The sequence below is a fragment of the Diadema antillarum genome, unplaced genomic scaffold (genome assembly GCF_040938485.1).
Source record: "Diadema antillarum isolate AM-2024a unplaced genomic scaffold, OU_Dant_1.0 scf00000162, whole genome shotgun sequence".
Lineage (NCBI taxonomy): Eukaryota > Metazoa > Echinodermata > Echinoidea > Diadematoida > Diadematidae > Diadema > Diadema antillarum.
In genome coordinates, this window is record NW_027271051.1 from 237,366 (window position 1) to 249,688 (window position 12,323).

The 12,323-nt window shown below is 38.3% G+C and overlaps 1 protein-coding gene across 2 annotated transcripts; it reads left to right on the top strand.

The window, feature by feature from the left end:
* The first annotated feature begins 7,150 nt into the window (after window positions 1–7,150).
* LOC139722227 (uncharacterized) lies at window positions 7,151–12,058 on the top strand. 2 transcript variants are annotated; one of them, XM_071633537.1, is made up of 3 exons: window positions 7,151–7,196; window positions 10,337–10,495; window positions 11,415–12,058. In XM_071633537.1, the coding sequence occupies exons 1-3, from the start codon at window positions 7,159–7,161 to the stop codon at window positions 11,647–11,649; spliced, it is 432 nt and encodes a 143-aa protein (XP_071489638.1). In that variant the 5' UTR covers window positions 7,151–7,158; the 3' UTR covers window positions 11,650–12,058. The 2 variants fall into 2 exon arrangements, with proteins under 2 accessions (XP_071489638.1, XP_071489639.1); XM_071633538.1 differs by lacking the exon at window positions 7,151–7,196 and adding an exon at window positions 9,838–9,882.
* The last annotated feature ends 265 nt before the right edge of the window (window positions 12,059–12,323 follow it).

Genomic DNA, 12,323 nt, shown 5'->3' on the forward strand with positions numbered 1-12,323 from the left:
AAAAAGGGCCAGCTCTTTTGAACTTTAGACTTAACATGTGATACGGCATGCAGTAACTTCGGGTGATATCCCAGGTTACTGCATTTTATACTGATATCTTGTGTTCTTACAGTTTGCAGTTACACACTGCTGTCATGGCGGCCAAATTGTACCAATTGACAGTAACAATCCGAAAGCCAATTCATTCTTGTTATGAAGCGTTTACCGTAATCACGAAAATGAGGATAATAGATTCTGTTTTTCTTTTCCCAACAAAATGTTACAATACTGGACAGTACAAAATAAAATGATCATACATCTCTTAGTAATCTATAATGTGGACCCATGATTTCTTACTTAACAATTCTGGACGGTACAAAAAAAAAAAAAGATCATACGTACATCTTATAGTAATCCACAAAGTGGACCCATGATTTCTTATTTTCATATTTGGACTGAACATACTGCATAGTACTTGGTACTGATGCTGCAGCTGATGAGCAGCACCTGCATGCACTGCATACAATGTACACTAACTGGATATCTATGCTTTGTTGGCAGTGCTACCGTTTTTGACTCGTTAGCAATTTTCAGCAGTGAATGCTGTAGTGTTTCTTAAATGTCCACAAATGGCCATTTTTTGCAAACCATGATATCAATGATGCCAGCAACAGAGGCATCAGCTACCAATTATTTCCCTTCAGAAATTGCCTAGATGATTGAGACAGGCTTTAATGAAATAGTTTCAGTTTTGATTTTTTTTTAAAAATGAATAAAAAACAATTCATCAGGCATATCCTAATTCACAGAGGTGTACACATTATACACAGCCATATGCAAATTCATGTAAATTTCTTCTCTTGTTGATTTATCCAGAGGAATCAGTGTGAATTTATATATCATATTAATAGTATGTGATCCTCACTGCATTGTTCTAGATTGTATGCACGACAAATGCATGATTATTAGCCCAAGTGCTGTTATAATTCCCATAAGTCTAGGTAAAATACAATTGAGGGACATTATTTATTTGGAGTGTATATTGGCTAGAATAGTATATGAAAAGAACTTCTACTATTCATCATTGTAAAATGTGTATTTTGTAACATTCAGGTATTTCGAAATGGCATTTAGGATATCAATGGATACAATGCCCGTCTGCATTGCAAAATGCCTCAAATAAGTCATATCCACTGCTTTATCTTATGTTTGTTCATGGAAGAAAAAACATGCATGTCAAACTGCTAGCAGTCATGAACAAGATGACTTCTTCCCGTTCGTTTAACATTGGATTTCCTGTGCAGGGATCAAAAAGTTTAGATCATGACTGTAAACTATAGCAAAAGTGATGAATGTCACATATAGTACCAGGTCAACATTCAAAATCACAAATCTTATAATAACACTGCATGCTGGCATGGTTCCACGGTCCTGGACCATAAAAATCACTGTTGGACCAGTACCTGTCAGGAATGGACCTGTTAAAAACTAAAAAAAAAAGAAAAAAGAAAGAAACTGGGTATCTACTGGTCTGACAGTCTGGTTTGACCTGTAGAAAAAATGGGTTAGTGTGCACCCCATTGTAAGTACACTCATTACTATAATGTATCATATCTCACGTATAAATATGTATACTATTATATGTGTTTTGTTTTCATTAGGGGGAGATATGAAGTGAAGCACTCACACTATAAGTTTGAATTATCCACGTCTACATAATGCAGATATGACCAAATGGCTTACGTTCATACCATCTTTGGAAGGGAGCAGAATGGCATGTTTATAGTAACATTTATTTATAATGAAACAAATAGTGTAACAATGGTTACAAACCACATGAGTCTGAGATGATGAAGATGATGATGACCTGGCGACTTTATAGTTTGGGGTTGGAGGAGGCAAGATTGATTTATTTTTAGACGATTATGGGTGTGGTGACACGGAGGCGCAAAACTGGGCCATCCTTTTCTCTCTTTTTTACAGCACAACTACACATGTACCAGTAAGGTTGGTGATCACTTTAAAATCATGATTTATATCTTATTTTGTATTCTACATAAACATCATAAACTTAATATGTTCTTAAACACTGCAAAAAGGTTGCAGAAAATTGAAATGGACGAAAGGTGTTTTAGTCTGTGTTCTTTTTTGTGAAAGAAAAAAAATCTATTTTTACAGCATGTGTGTTAAATAATCAGATCTTAATTCGATAATGCATGCTTCCAATTTTAGTAATTTTATTCAATTATATTGTGGATTTGCAATTATGTGATATGTTTTGTTTCTAGCAGAGGTGAATTCATCGAAGATTCTGCAGGGTTCAAATTGATTGATTGACTTTCTTGTGGTTTGATATATGTTTTAAGTGAAGAAAAAGGATTTTATACAAAGTTTTCTTAATTTTGTTCTGATAAATATAGAAATTATGGTGTGATATGCAATTTCAGGGATGTTTAACCCATTGAAGACTTGTCCCAAGTGTAATCGAGCAGGTGTCTGTGTGAAATGTGTGTTATAGCAAAACCAGCTCTTCCACATGTAATAACAAGGAGGTTCAACATTCTTGCATAACTTTCATATGATTATGATAAATACTCTGAATGTTCATCCATGGTTGTTGTTTGTTTGTTTGTTTGTTTGTTTGTATGTTTTTGTTGAGGTTTCTTTTCTTAATGTTTGTTCGTGTAACAGGCCACATTCATGCTTATATTGATGCCCGTTAGGTACATTACAAACTTCACCAAGCCTGAAGTAGCCATGAACATGATACATGGTTGCCGGGCAAGATATCATATTTGGCTATGAAATAAGTGCATTATGAGCAGAGAAAGTTTAGCATGATCTCATATATAGACATATGCACCAAAATAATGCATGGCACGGAACTGTGAGATATGTGCCTTTTCATGTAATGAAATGTGTACTTGGTACATGGTAGATGTCCTCCAAAAGGCTCTGTAAAAGGTGCTTAAACTGCAGGTGTAGGTAATGACCTGTGGCATGTGGATATCGGAAGAATTAATAAATCTGCCAGAAGGGTGCAAATATTGACCCCTGCTGTGACACCAAGGAGGACTGGAATTGGTTTGTGGTCAGCCAAGCTGCTGGCTAATCCTTATCTAATCTGTCCAAAGAATTCAAAAAAAAAACTAAAAAAAATGAGGGATTAAAACAGTAAAGATGCTGGGAGAGAAATTGAGAGGAGCAGAAAATGATGGCAAGTTATTTGGAAAGCAAGCATAAAGCTAATACTTGTGTGTTGTTGTTGTTTTTTCTTGCAAGAGACTTGTGATAAGTCTAGCAGCCATTATTAAAGTTACTTTCGTGGGCAGGTACAGTAAGACTAATTGGGTACATGTGATATTAAAGTGTGTCAACGGAAGCTACTGTCTTCAGTTTATTTGGGGCATAATGTATTTGTCAAACTTGATGATTATATTCTCTTTTCTGAAGGAACATAAAAATTGGTACATATTTTGATGGCTTGTGTTGCAACTAGTTTGTACACCATACTGTACTGGCAGTTGTTCCAAGATTACGATATACAATCGGCAAGTGATTGCTCGTAGAGGTTTATACGCGTAAGTAGCTTGTAACAAGAAAGAAACCAGAATGTTCACATAGTCCCCTCTTGATTTGAAAGTGAACATGCTTTCATTATGCATAATAAATAGGATTTTTTTAAGGGATGTTTCCTATTTTGATGCTAATGAAAGCAACACAGCCTTGTGACACGATAGACTTAATATCATTGAGAAATTCGTCGGGTGCCTATGCATTGGCCGTTAACGCAATACAAATTGTATTGCGTTAGCGGCCAATGCACGGGCACCCGACGAATTGATTGTGACATCATGAAGGTTTCATTATTGCAAGCTGTTGTGTGATGTGCTACCTCTTGCAAATACTCTGGGTGTTTTATTACCAATTTCTGAGCAGTATTCCGACACCTCGTCAGACATGCTTTCTTTCATAGACAAAAATCATCATTACACTTCTTGTTGAAGTGGAATTTCCTGAGCCAAGAAATGTATTGTCAATAGTCTTCAAATATCACAAATGAAAATGCAAACTAGTAAATGTCAGTAATCATTGGATCATTGGACACCAAGTAACGTATTGTCAATAGTATGCAAATATTATTACAAGTGAAAATGCAAACTAATCAGGCAAAACATGTTTGTAGTGCTTTTTAACATTTGAAACACTATCACTTCAACAGATTACTGCCAGCTTGGATGTATCTGTTCATGTTTACTTTAATTCTGATAATATTTTGATACACAATCTGACTCCAGTGTGATTGTGCGATTTTGCATAAACATTGTGCCACATCTTGACTGCATGTAAAGAATAGCCATAGTCATAGCCACTATCACTCATACCTCATCCTTGAATTAGTACAACGTTCCCTCTCTCCTGGTTTGATGTTGAGTAATATCGTCCTCATCCATGTGCTTCAGATATATTTAAGTGACAGTATGAATGCTGGGGAAAAAGAGTTTTGATCTTTCTATCTTTTTATGCTTTGTGATCAGTCACAAAATCACATTTCATATACAATGTAAAGAGCAAATGAATGAATCCCTGTGGGCCAGCTGACTTTAACACTGCCATGATAATGCATAGCTTTCTGCATTCACCTTGTGTTTCAAGGCTTACAGTGAGATTGTAACAGTTTCTTGATCATCCTTCATTGAATCTGCTGCTTTGAATTCAATATGGCCAAAGCACAGAGAAGCCAGCAGGCTGCTAGTGTATTGTGTATACAGGGAAATTCTGCCAGAACAAGCTCACTGATAACGAAGTATCTCTTTCAATGAGGTGAATTCAGCAATCCAGGGCCCAATTTCATAAAAGATGCTAGGATAGCAACTCTTGCTGGAATGGAAACTTCCCATAGCAAAGTACCAGTTAAAATGAGGCAAAATTGCCAGTCTGGGTGATTTCATAGCAGAATTCCCCTAGGCAGGCTTCCTAACAGTGCAGAGTGTGTAAAGTGTCTTCCACTTCAGATTTTGTACATTATTTTTTTTTTCATTTTCTATTGTCCATTGTGTTTATGATGTATGCGTATACTGCATTTTAGAGGGTACGTTGTGCAATTATTGTGGAACTGTATAAACTTCAGGTGTGATAGTTACTTTTTGCTTGTATTTCATTCAACCCTATAACTGAAGTGCCTCCACTTTTAGGGTACAGGTTTGAAAGAAAATTGTGGATGTTCAAAAAAAAAAACCATGCAAAAACACACAAAATGTGAATCTTCAGGAGAAAAAAAAAATGTGCCACATTGGCTCAGGAAATTAGGAGTGGAAATAAAAAAGTGACAGTACTAGATAGTAAACTAAAGCACAAAGAGGACAAGATAGGTTTAAGTTTCCTCCTGTACATTGTATGCTATTTCATCTTGTTACATTATTTGTCAGAGTGGCAGTAAGCAGGATCAGTAAGTAGCATGTCTGCTCACCATCATACTGGGGTGTAGCCATTGTTGTGTGTGATCAGTCTGGCTCTGTCCCACATATTGGAGGTAATAATTATTTAAGTTTTGGTGTGTCGCTTCTTGTGCATGTCACAGAATATGATTATTAAACTTGTTTTCTTTCAAAGAGCATATGGGGGAAAGTTGGTGAAGGGGGCCTTTTTGACAGCCCTTCTGAGAGAAATTGGTGAACAATGCCTGGCTCTTGCAGTTCAGAGTACATATGTGTATGCAAACCTGTATTAGCCAGAATCATACCACACTCTTAAAAGATTATTATCAGAGTGATAGTGTATTGATGATTTGTGTTATCAGTTATCTGGAAGTAATTGGTGCTCAAGATGATTTTTGGGCAAGAATTTGACAATATGAAGACTTCCAGTATAATTTGTCCACTGATGAAATAAAAACAACACTTTCAAATGATATACAGGAATTGAACTCAAGTGCATGAATTGTACTATGTGAGATGTTGATGGATGCTGTCTGTGCATAAAAATGAGTGGGGAAAATGGGTTTTGTTGTTGTTGAATTCAGCAGTGATGATAATGTATATTTCATAAATCCAGACAAGTATCAGAAATCAGCTTTCTCACAAAGCCTTAAGAGGACTGAAAATCAAATGACAAACCACCTTCCTATGAAACACCCCCCCCCCCAAAAAAAAATAATAATAAAATAAAACAAACACACACACACACACACACACACACACCCAAAAAGTGATGAAAAGTAATTCCTTTGAATCCACAGAATGCTCAACATATCAGATCACATATATACATGTACATTTATTGTACATGTATATTACTCTTGAGGGCATCAACAGCTGCCAAACCAATGTACAGTATTAATGATCCAGGATATGATCATGACTGGATAAATACAGTTATGAGTGTAATACTGGTGTGGTGATATGGATATGTGTGTGTCTGTCTGTCTGTCTGTTTGATGCATGTCTGTCTGTGTATATGTATGACCAAATGCTCTGTATTAAATATTTTGTTCTTTTCATTAAAGATTAGCACCGTCAGCAGTCATATTAAAAGCTGAAGTCACATGGCCAATATCAATTGCTGACTTCTGACAACCACCTGTCGCATACTGTGTGTGTGTGTGTGTGTGTTTATTGTTTGTTTTAAGTGTGTGTATGTGTGTGTTGGGGGGGGGGCCATGGGGTAACCTAAGGAGGTATTTTACATTGATATGCAGTGAGTTAGGTCAAGGGTCAGTGCTCCTTCTCCCTCCCTCCCCCTCCCTCCCCCTTCTTCCAGGATGGGAAGGTTCTCAGGCAGAACTCTCAAGAGTCTTGGGGATTTCTTTTTTCTTTATCAATTTGTTTTGTTTTTTTTTGTTTTGTTTCCAAATCTGTGAGTGGGGGACCCCCGTGCAATAATGCAACCTCTGTAGTGAGTGTAGGAACAAAAAATAATTAAGCATAAAATTGCATAATATAGTTGTATTAGTTACCTGAGGCAGATGAATCATTGAGCAATTGTAATACAGATGAGAAGGATGTGCGACTTACCCTTACGTGACACCAGGATTCTGTGAGCAAACTTCCTTTTAATCTATCACACTAAAAACATAAATCTGCGTTGAGAGCGCAGAGAAAAATAATTCGCCGAACCCGGTGGGGAAAATCCCTCAGTACTACTGGCCCTGTCTGACCGTAGAGGGCTGTAACTGTCGAAATGGCGACCCGAATCGCTTTGTTGAACGCCAAGAGAAAGTAAGTAAAATTTCCTTTTTTATCATTTCATTTTGTTACAATATGTATGATTTATGATCTATGCTCACATACCATTATTGTGAGTGAATTTGAAATGGAAGATTGACCATAGGGTTCTAGAGGTGTGATACATTGTTGGGGAGACAGAACTGCCCGGGCGGGCGGGCTCGAACCCCTCATGAAGGGGATGAAGTCGCCGGCGCGTGGGGCGCGATCTCGCTTGGCAGGCGACGTCGGGGGGAAGTGATTGCGTAGGTATCGTGATCACACGATGCCATGTGGTTTGGAAAGGGACTTTCTTGGGTGTAGAAATACAGAAGATGTTACCGTTTCACCCCGGTTGAGACGATTTCCCTCTTCTGGTGTTATTTTCAGCAGAGCTGAGAACTGAGTCAGTGAATGATTGTCTGCCCATTTGCCAGAAATTTGTGTGTGAAAATTTCTGTTATTATTTATATCATTTTACTCATCATCATGATCTTGGTCTGTTGGAATTGGTAGGTGGATAGAAATAAAGTAAAAGTTAGACAAGACGAGGAGGTAACAGGCGTGTAGACCACAGTCCTAGAAACCTGCTCACGAGGGGGGCTCCTGCTCATAAGGATCCCTCCTCCTCATTTAAATTAGGTTGGGGCCGGGCCGCGGCCGGGTGCTCATGAGGCCCTCTGTTCACCTACACATGTATCATCCATCTCACATCTGACAATAGATTGTCGCAAGTTTGCACTTAAATTTTTGTTACACACACATGCTCACTCTCCATGATGAAAATATGAAACAAAAAATCTGTCTACACTTTTTTGACAAAAAATCAAGTTATGATCAACAGATGTGCCATGGCCCATCGGGGCAATTCCGCGGTTAGGAACGTTACATTTGAACAAATTTAGATATTTGTTTTTACTGCTAAATTACCATTTATTCATTTCAAGTCAAAATTATGTCAAAAACATGTTCATCATTCCCAGGTTTATGATACAGAAAAGAATGAATACAATCCAAGAAATAATAGCATTGCTATGGCAACTTAAAGGGCTGGTTAGTAACGTTACGAAAAAAGGACATGACAAAAAAATCAATGTCTTGTAACAAAAAGTGTGCAAAAATTCAAGTTACTTCAAACAAAGTGTTGCATTAATTTCAATTATTGCATCATGACAAATGTTCACACAATGTATTTTAGCAGTTCGACCAATAATTTCTTAGCTAGACCCCCAAAAGCGTGGTTAGTAACGTTACGGTTAGTAACGTTACATTTGTCCAGAGTGATTCCGCAGGTCATTTCACCCTTTTGTAATAGACAAAATGTCACATGACTTCTGGAGTATTTAAATGTATTTATCTTTTACCCTTTAGCAAAACTTTGAGGAAATAATTTCAAAGGAACCCACTGTAATTTGCATTTAAGTGAATTTCAGCATCCCCAGTCCCACATGTACATTTTAAATGATGGTTTTAGATCTCGCGAAATCAATCAATACGAAAGATAAAATCTACTGAATTTGAAAGACCTTAATGATTGGTGAACATCCATCGCATTAGTTGATACCTAGATTAAAGAGTAAGATAAAGAGGCACATTTCTTTTATCCATGTCATGTCAACCTAACTGCGGAATTGCCCATCGAAACACGGGTGCCAACAGGTTCGCTCATCTCTGTGCAGCGAGCTGCAGCACCTATTGCCCTGATGATACAACTCAAAATATTCGGTGCTTTTTTTCTGCAGCTCTCGCCTACCCACGTTCAAATCGGCCCTATCAAAGTGAAGTCTATAATTTTACAAATTTTGATAAAGAGAAAAATAAAATCAGAGCTAACCTTTGTGCATTATTGTCTATTCCAAATTACAATGATGTACTATTCCACACCGAAAGAGTAGTTGGGTACCGGGTACTCAAATTTATTAGCAAACAAATCACTGTGTAAGTATTTTGGATTAAATTTCTTCTTGAATTCTGCTGTCCACCAGCCTGTGGGTGCCTTTCGTGCAAGTGTTCCGCTGCAGACAGCACGCAAGTCATGCAAGCTGTGGGATTTTCAGAGAAAGCTTGCACATGCACAAAAGGATCAGGCTTTCTGTACATAGCATTCTATTGCATGGCTTGTGCACTGTCTACATTGGATGCCACAGGAGGCATTCAGGAAAGGCGCCCAAAGGCTGTTGGACAGCGGAATTCACAAAATGCAATGAGAAAATAGTATGGTATTGGAAGAAAAACACAACAACCCGGAGTGCAGACTAGAGATCATGGCCAATCAAAAGATATTGTTCTTACAATACCAAAGTTTAAGAATTATTTTATATTTGTGCTCTATGAGTGCATAAATATGTTTTCCTGGGTTTGTGGTGCATGCACAATACAAATAAGAATAAACCCACCACTCCACTTTAGGATGGAAAGAAGGAAATCAACATCTCTTCAGAGAATTCCTGATTGAAGGAATTTTGACTCAACGAGGAAACATTGCCTGTTTGGTCTACTGTATGGTAGAGCTCTTAGAACAAGGTAAAGACATGACCTGAACACTGAAATTTCCATTTTATTTCTTCCATTTCGATTAAAGGTGCGTAGACCCGGTAGTTGTGGAGGACTGCTGGATGATAGTGCCAATCACCGTTTGCATTGATAAGAAGATTGCCGCAGTTGAGCTGTCATCAAGAGTATAGCGCGTAGGTGCTGCTAGGTAACGTTGCCTTCGTTGTCTACTGCGCATCATGCAGTCTATAGTGATGCCAGGGTGCGTGCTTCCTAGTTTGACATCACAGAAGAAGTTTGCTAAAGCTCTCATCATTAGCCAAATCATGAGCCAAACTGTGATCGGACCACTGACTACAGTGGATCAGACTCCTTCGGACTCATAAAAAAAGGGTAGAAGCATAAACACTAAAGAGGAGTTGATAGCATAGGTCTCTCAAATAGGAAACTTGCACTGTCTGCCTGCGCACGCATTCAACTAAGCCGCTGGGTCCATGTGCCTGTAAGGTATTCATCTTCCCTTAATTGCAGTTAAGATGTAAACTTACACAGCCGTTCTTTTGTCATTAATTCTCATGATTGCATAGTCAGACTGTGCAGAGTAAATTTGCTACTCAAATTGCCAGTTAAATGTTTCCCACCGTCTTGCTCTTGAATTGCAGTCAAAACAAGGAGAATGTGCGATGCCAGAAGTGCCTTGAGATGGGGCACTGGACCTACGAATGCACGGGCAAGAGGAAGTACGTCCATCGGCCGTCCAGAATATCCACACTCAACAAGAAGCTGAAGCAGAGGCAGCGGGAAGAGAAGGAAGGAGCACAGTAAGTTTGTGGTGGAATACAGTGGTTTCATCTTAGAGAAATGGTGGTTGGGAATTAATTACTCTTTAACCCATTAAGGATGGGCTGATTTTGCTACACCACGCATTTCCTATAGACACTTCCCTGAGTGTACTCAGGACTCATCCTCAATGGGTTAATAGCTTATCTTGTTAAATTCTTTATACAGTGGGAACTTGATATACGTGTAAATACATCTGATATGGCAAAATACTATATAACAAACTAATTTCTCTGGTCCCAGTGAATTTGTTTTTGTTTTTCATTGTTTATTGACTGCTGATAATCCAAAAAAAAATCTGTTATAAAGAACAAATTGTCTTGGTCCCAGGGATCTCGTATACTGACTTTCTACTGTACTATACCATGGTCTAAATGCAAATTGTGTTGTCTCAAGCACCAAGCAAAGGACCTTCATTTGCTAGCTGGCCATACCAGCGATTTATATACAATTGTAGGAAACATGTTTGCATAGGTAGCATGAATTGGCTTATCTAAATTTTAAGTTTCAGATGCATCAAAATTGGACGTCATATGAAACTTGAAAAAAAAAATGTTCAGTTGAAATATCATGTGTTGGCAGGTATTATTCTGGTATAGTCCTGGACTAGCTATATACTGTAAAACGAGGAATGTTTGCATGCGTTTTAATTTCGCAAATTTCACGAGAGCCAAGATTTGCGAAATTAAAATACATGTGAAAGTTAATGTCTACACTATACAGATTGAATGTTAGAGGCAACTCGCGAAAATTTCATGCCGTGAAAAAGGCCATCAACGCCAATTCGCAAAATTTCATGCCTCGAAAATATTGTGTTTTACGGTAGCCTGTCATAAGCCATACTTGTAAATTTTCATTGGTAAGTAAAGCAATGCCTTCCTAATTTCTCCTTATACACAGAGCCGGAAAGCCATCGAATGGTGAAAGCAATTCAGACGACGACAGTGAATCATCCTCAGGGACCATCGACTCTGATTCCTCGTCGACGATCACCAGCTCCGAAGAGTCGAGTGACAGCGAGTCGGAGGGAAGCTCGGACAGCGATTCGGAGTCGGGATCGTCGGGAACCAGCGACTCCGACTCTGACAGCAACAGCAGTGTTGACAGCGCGCCACGGAAAAAACGCAAACGCTGATGATGGAATAATCCTTTTAATAGAGACATCTAATGTGATGTTTGGAAAAAAAAAATAAAGTACTGTGAAGGCATCTATGAGTTTAGGGAATCTGAGTTGATGTTATTTATTGCTGTCAGGCTGCAGGAAGAGTGGAAAGATGCTTGGTGTCATTCAGGATTACGAAACTTTGGAGACATTGGTATGACATTTGCAGCCGGCACGTAAGAGTGTCACAAGAGCCATCATGAAACTCTGATGGAATTGCTACATGGTGCAATACATCTCGTCACAATTGATTTGCAATCCAATCTTCAGGGCATCGCACATGTTTTGTCACACCATCTCAGCCAGCTGAGATTGGTGATGGAAAATATATCACTATGCCAACGTAGAGTACAGTATAAGACATGTTGTTTGGGTCAGCAAAGCGAGTGAAAATCAACTGTCATATATATTGGTATTTTGTTGATAACAAATACCTGTGAAAGGTTATGTATATGATGTTTTCACATTATCCATGCAGATACAATTGTAGCTCAACTGTAATACAGGGTTGATGTTGGAAGAATGATTACAAAGATATGGCTACAGATAAAAATACAATGGTAGCAACCGTGAAGTGCATACCAGGCTGGCTGAATGTGTCTCTCCTTTGAATCACTTACTGGAAAATTTGATATTTTCACGCAAGT

Coding starts and splice junctions, on each gene's coding strand:
- LOC139722227 (XM_071633537.1), top strand. CDS start 7,159: ATGGCGACCCGAATCGCTTTGTTGAACGCCAAGAGAAA. Junction 7,197..10,336: donor TTGTTGAACGCCAAGAGAAA/GTAAGTAAAATT, acceptor CTTGAATTGCAG/TCAAAACAAGGAGAATGTGC. Junction 10,496..11,414: donor GAAGAGAAGGAAGGAGCACA/GTAAGTTTGTGG, acceptor CCTTATACACAG/AGCCGGAAAGCCATCGAATG.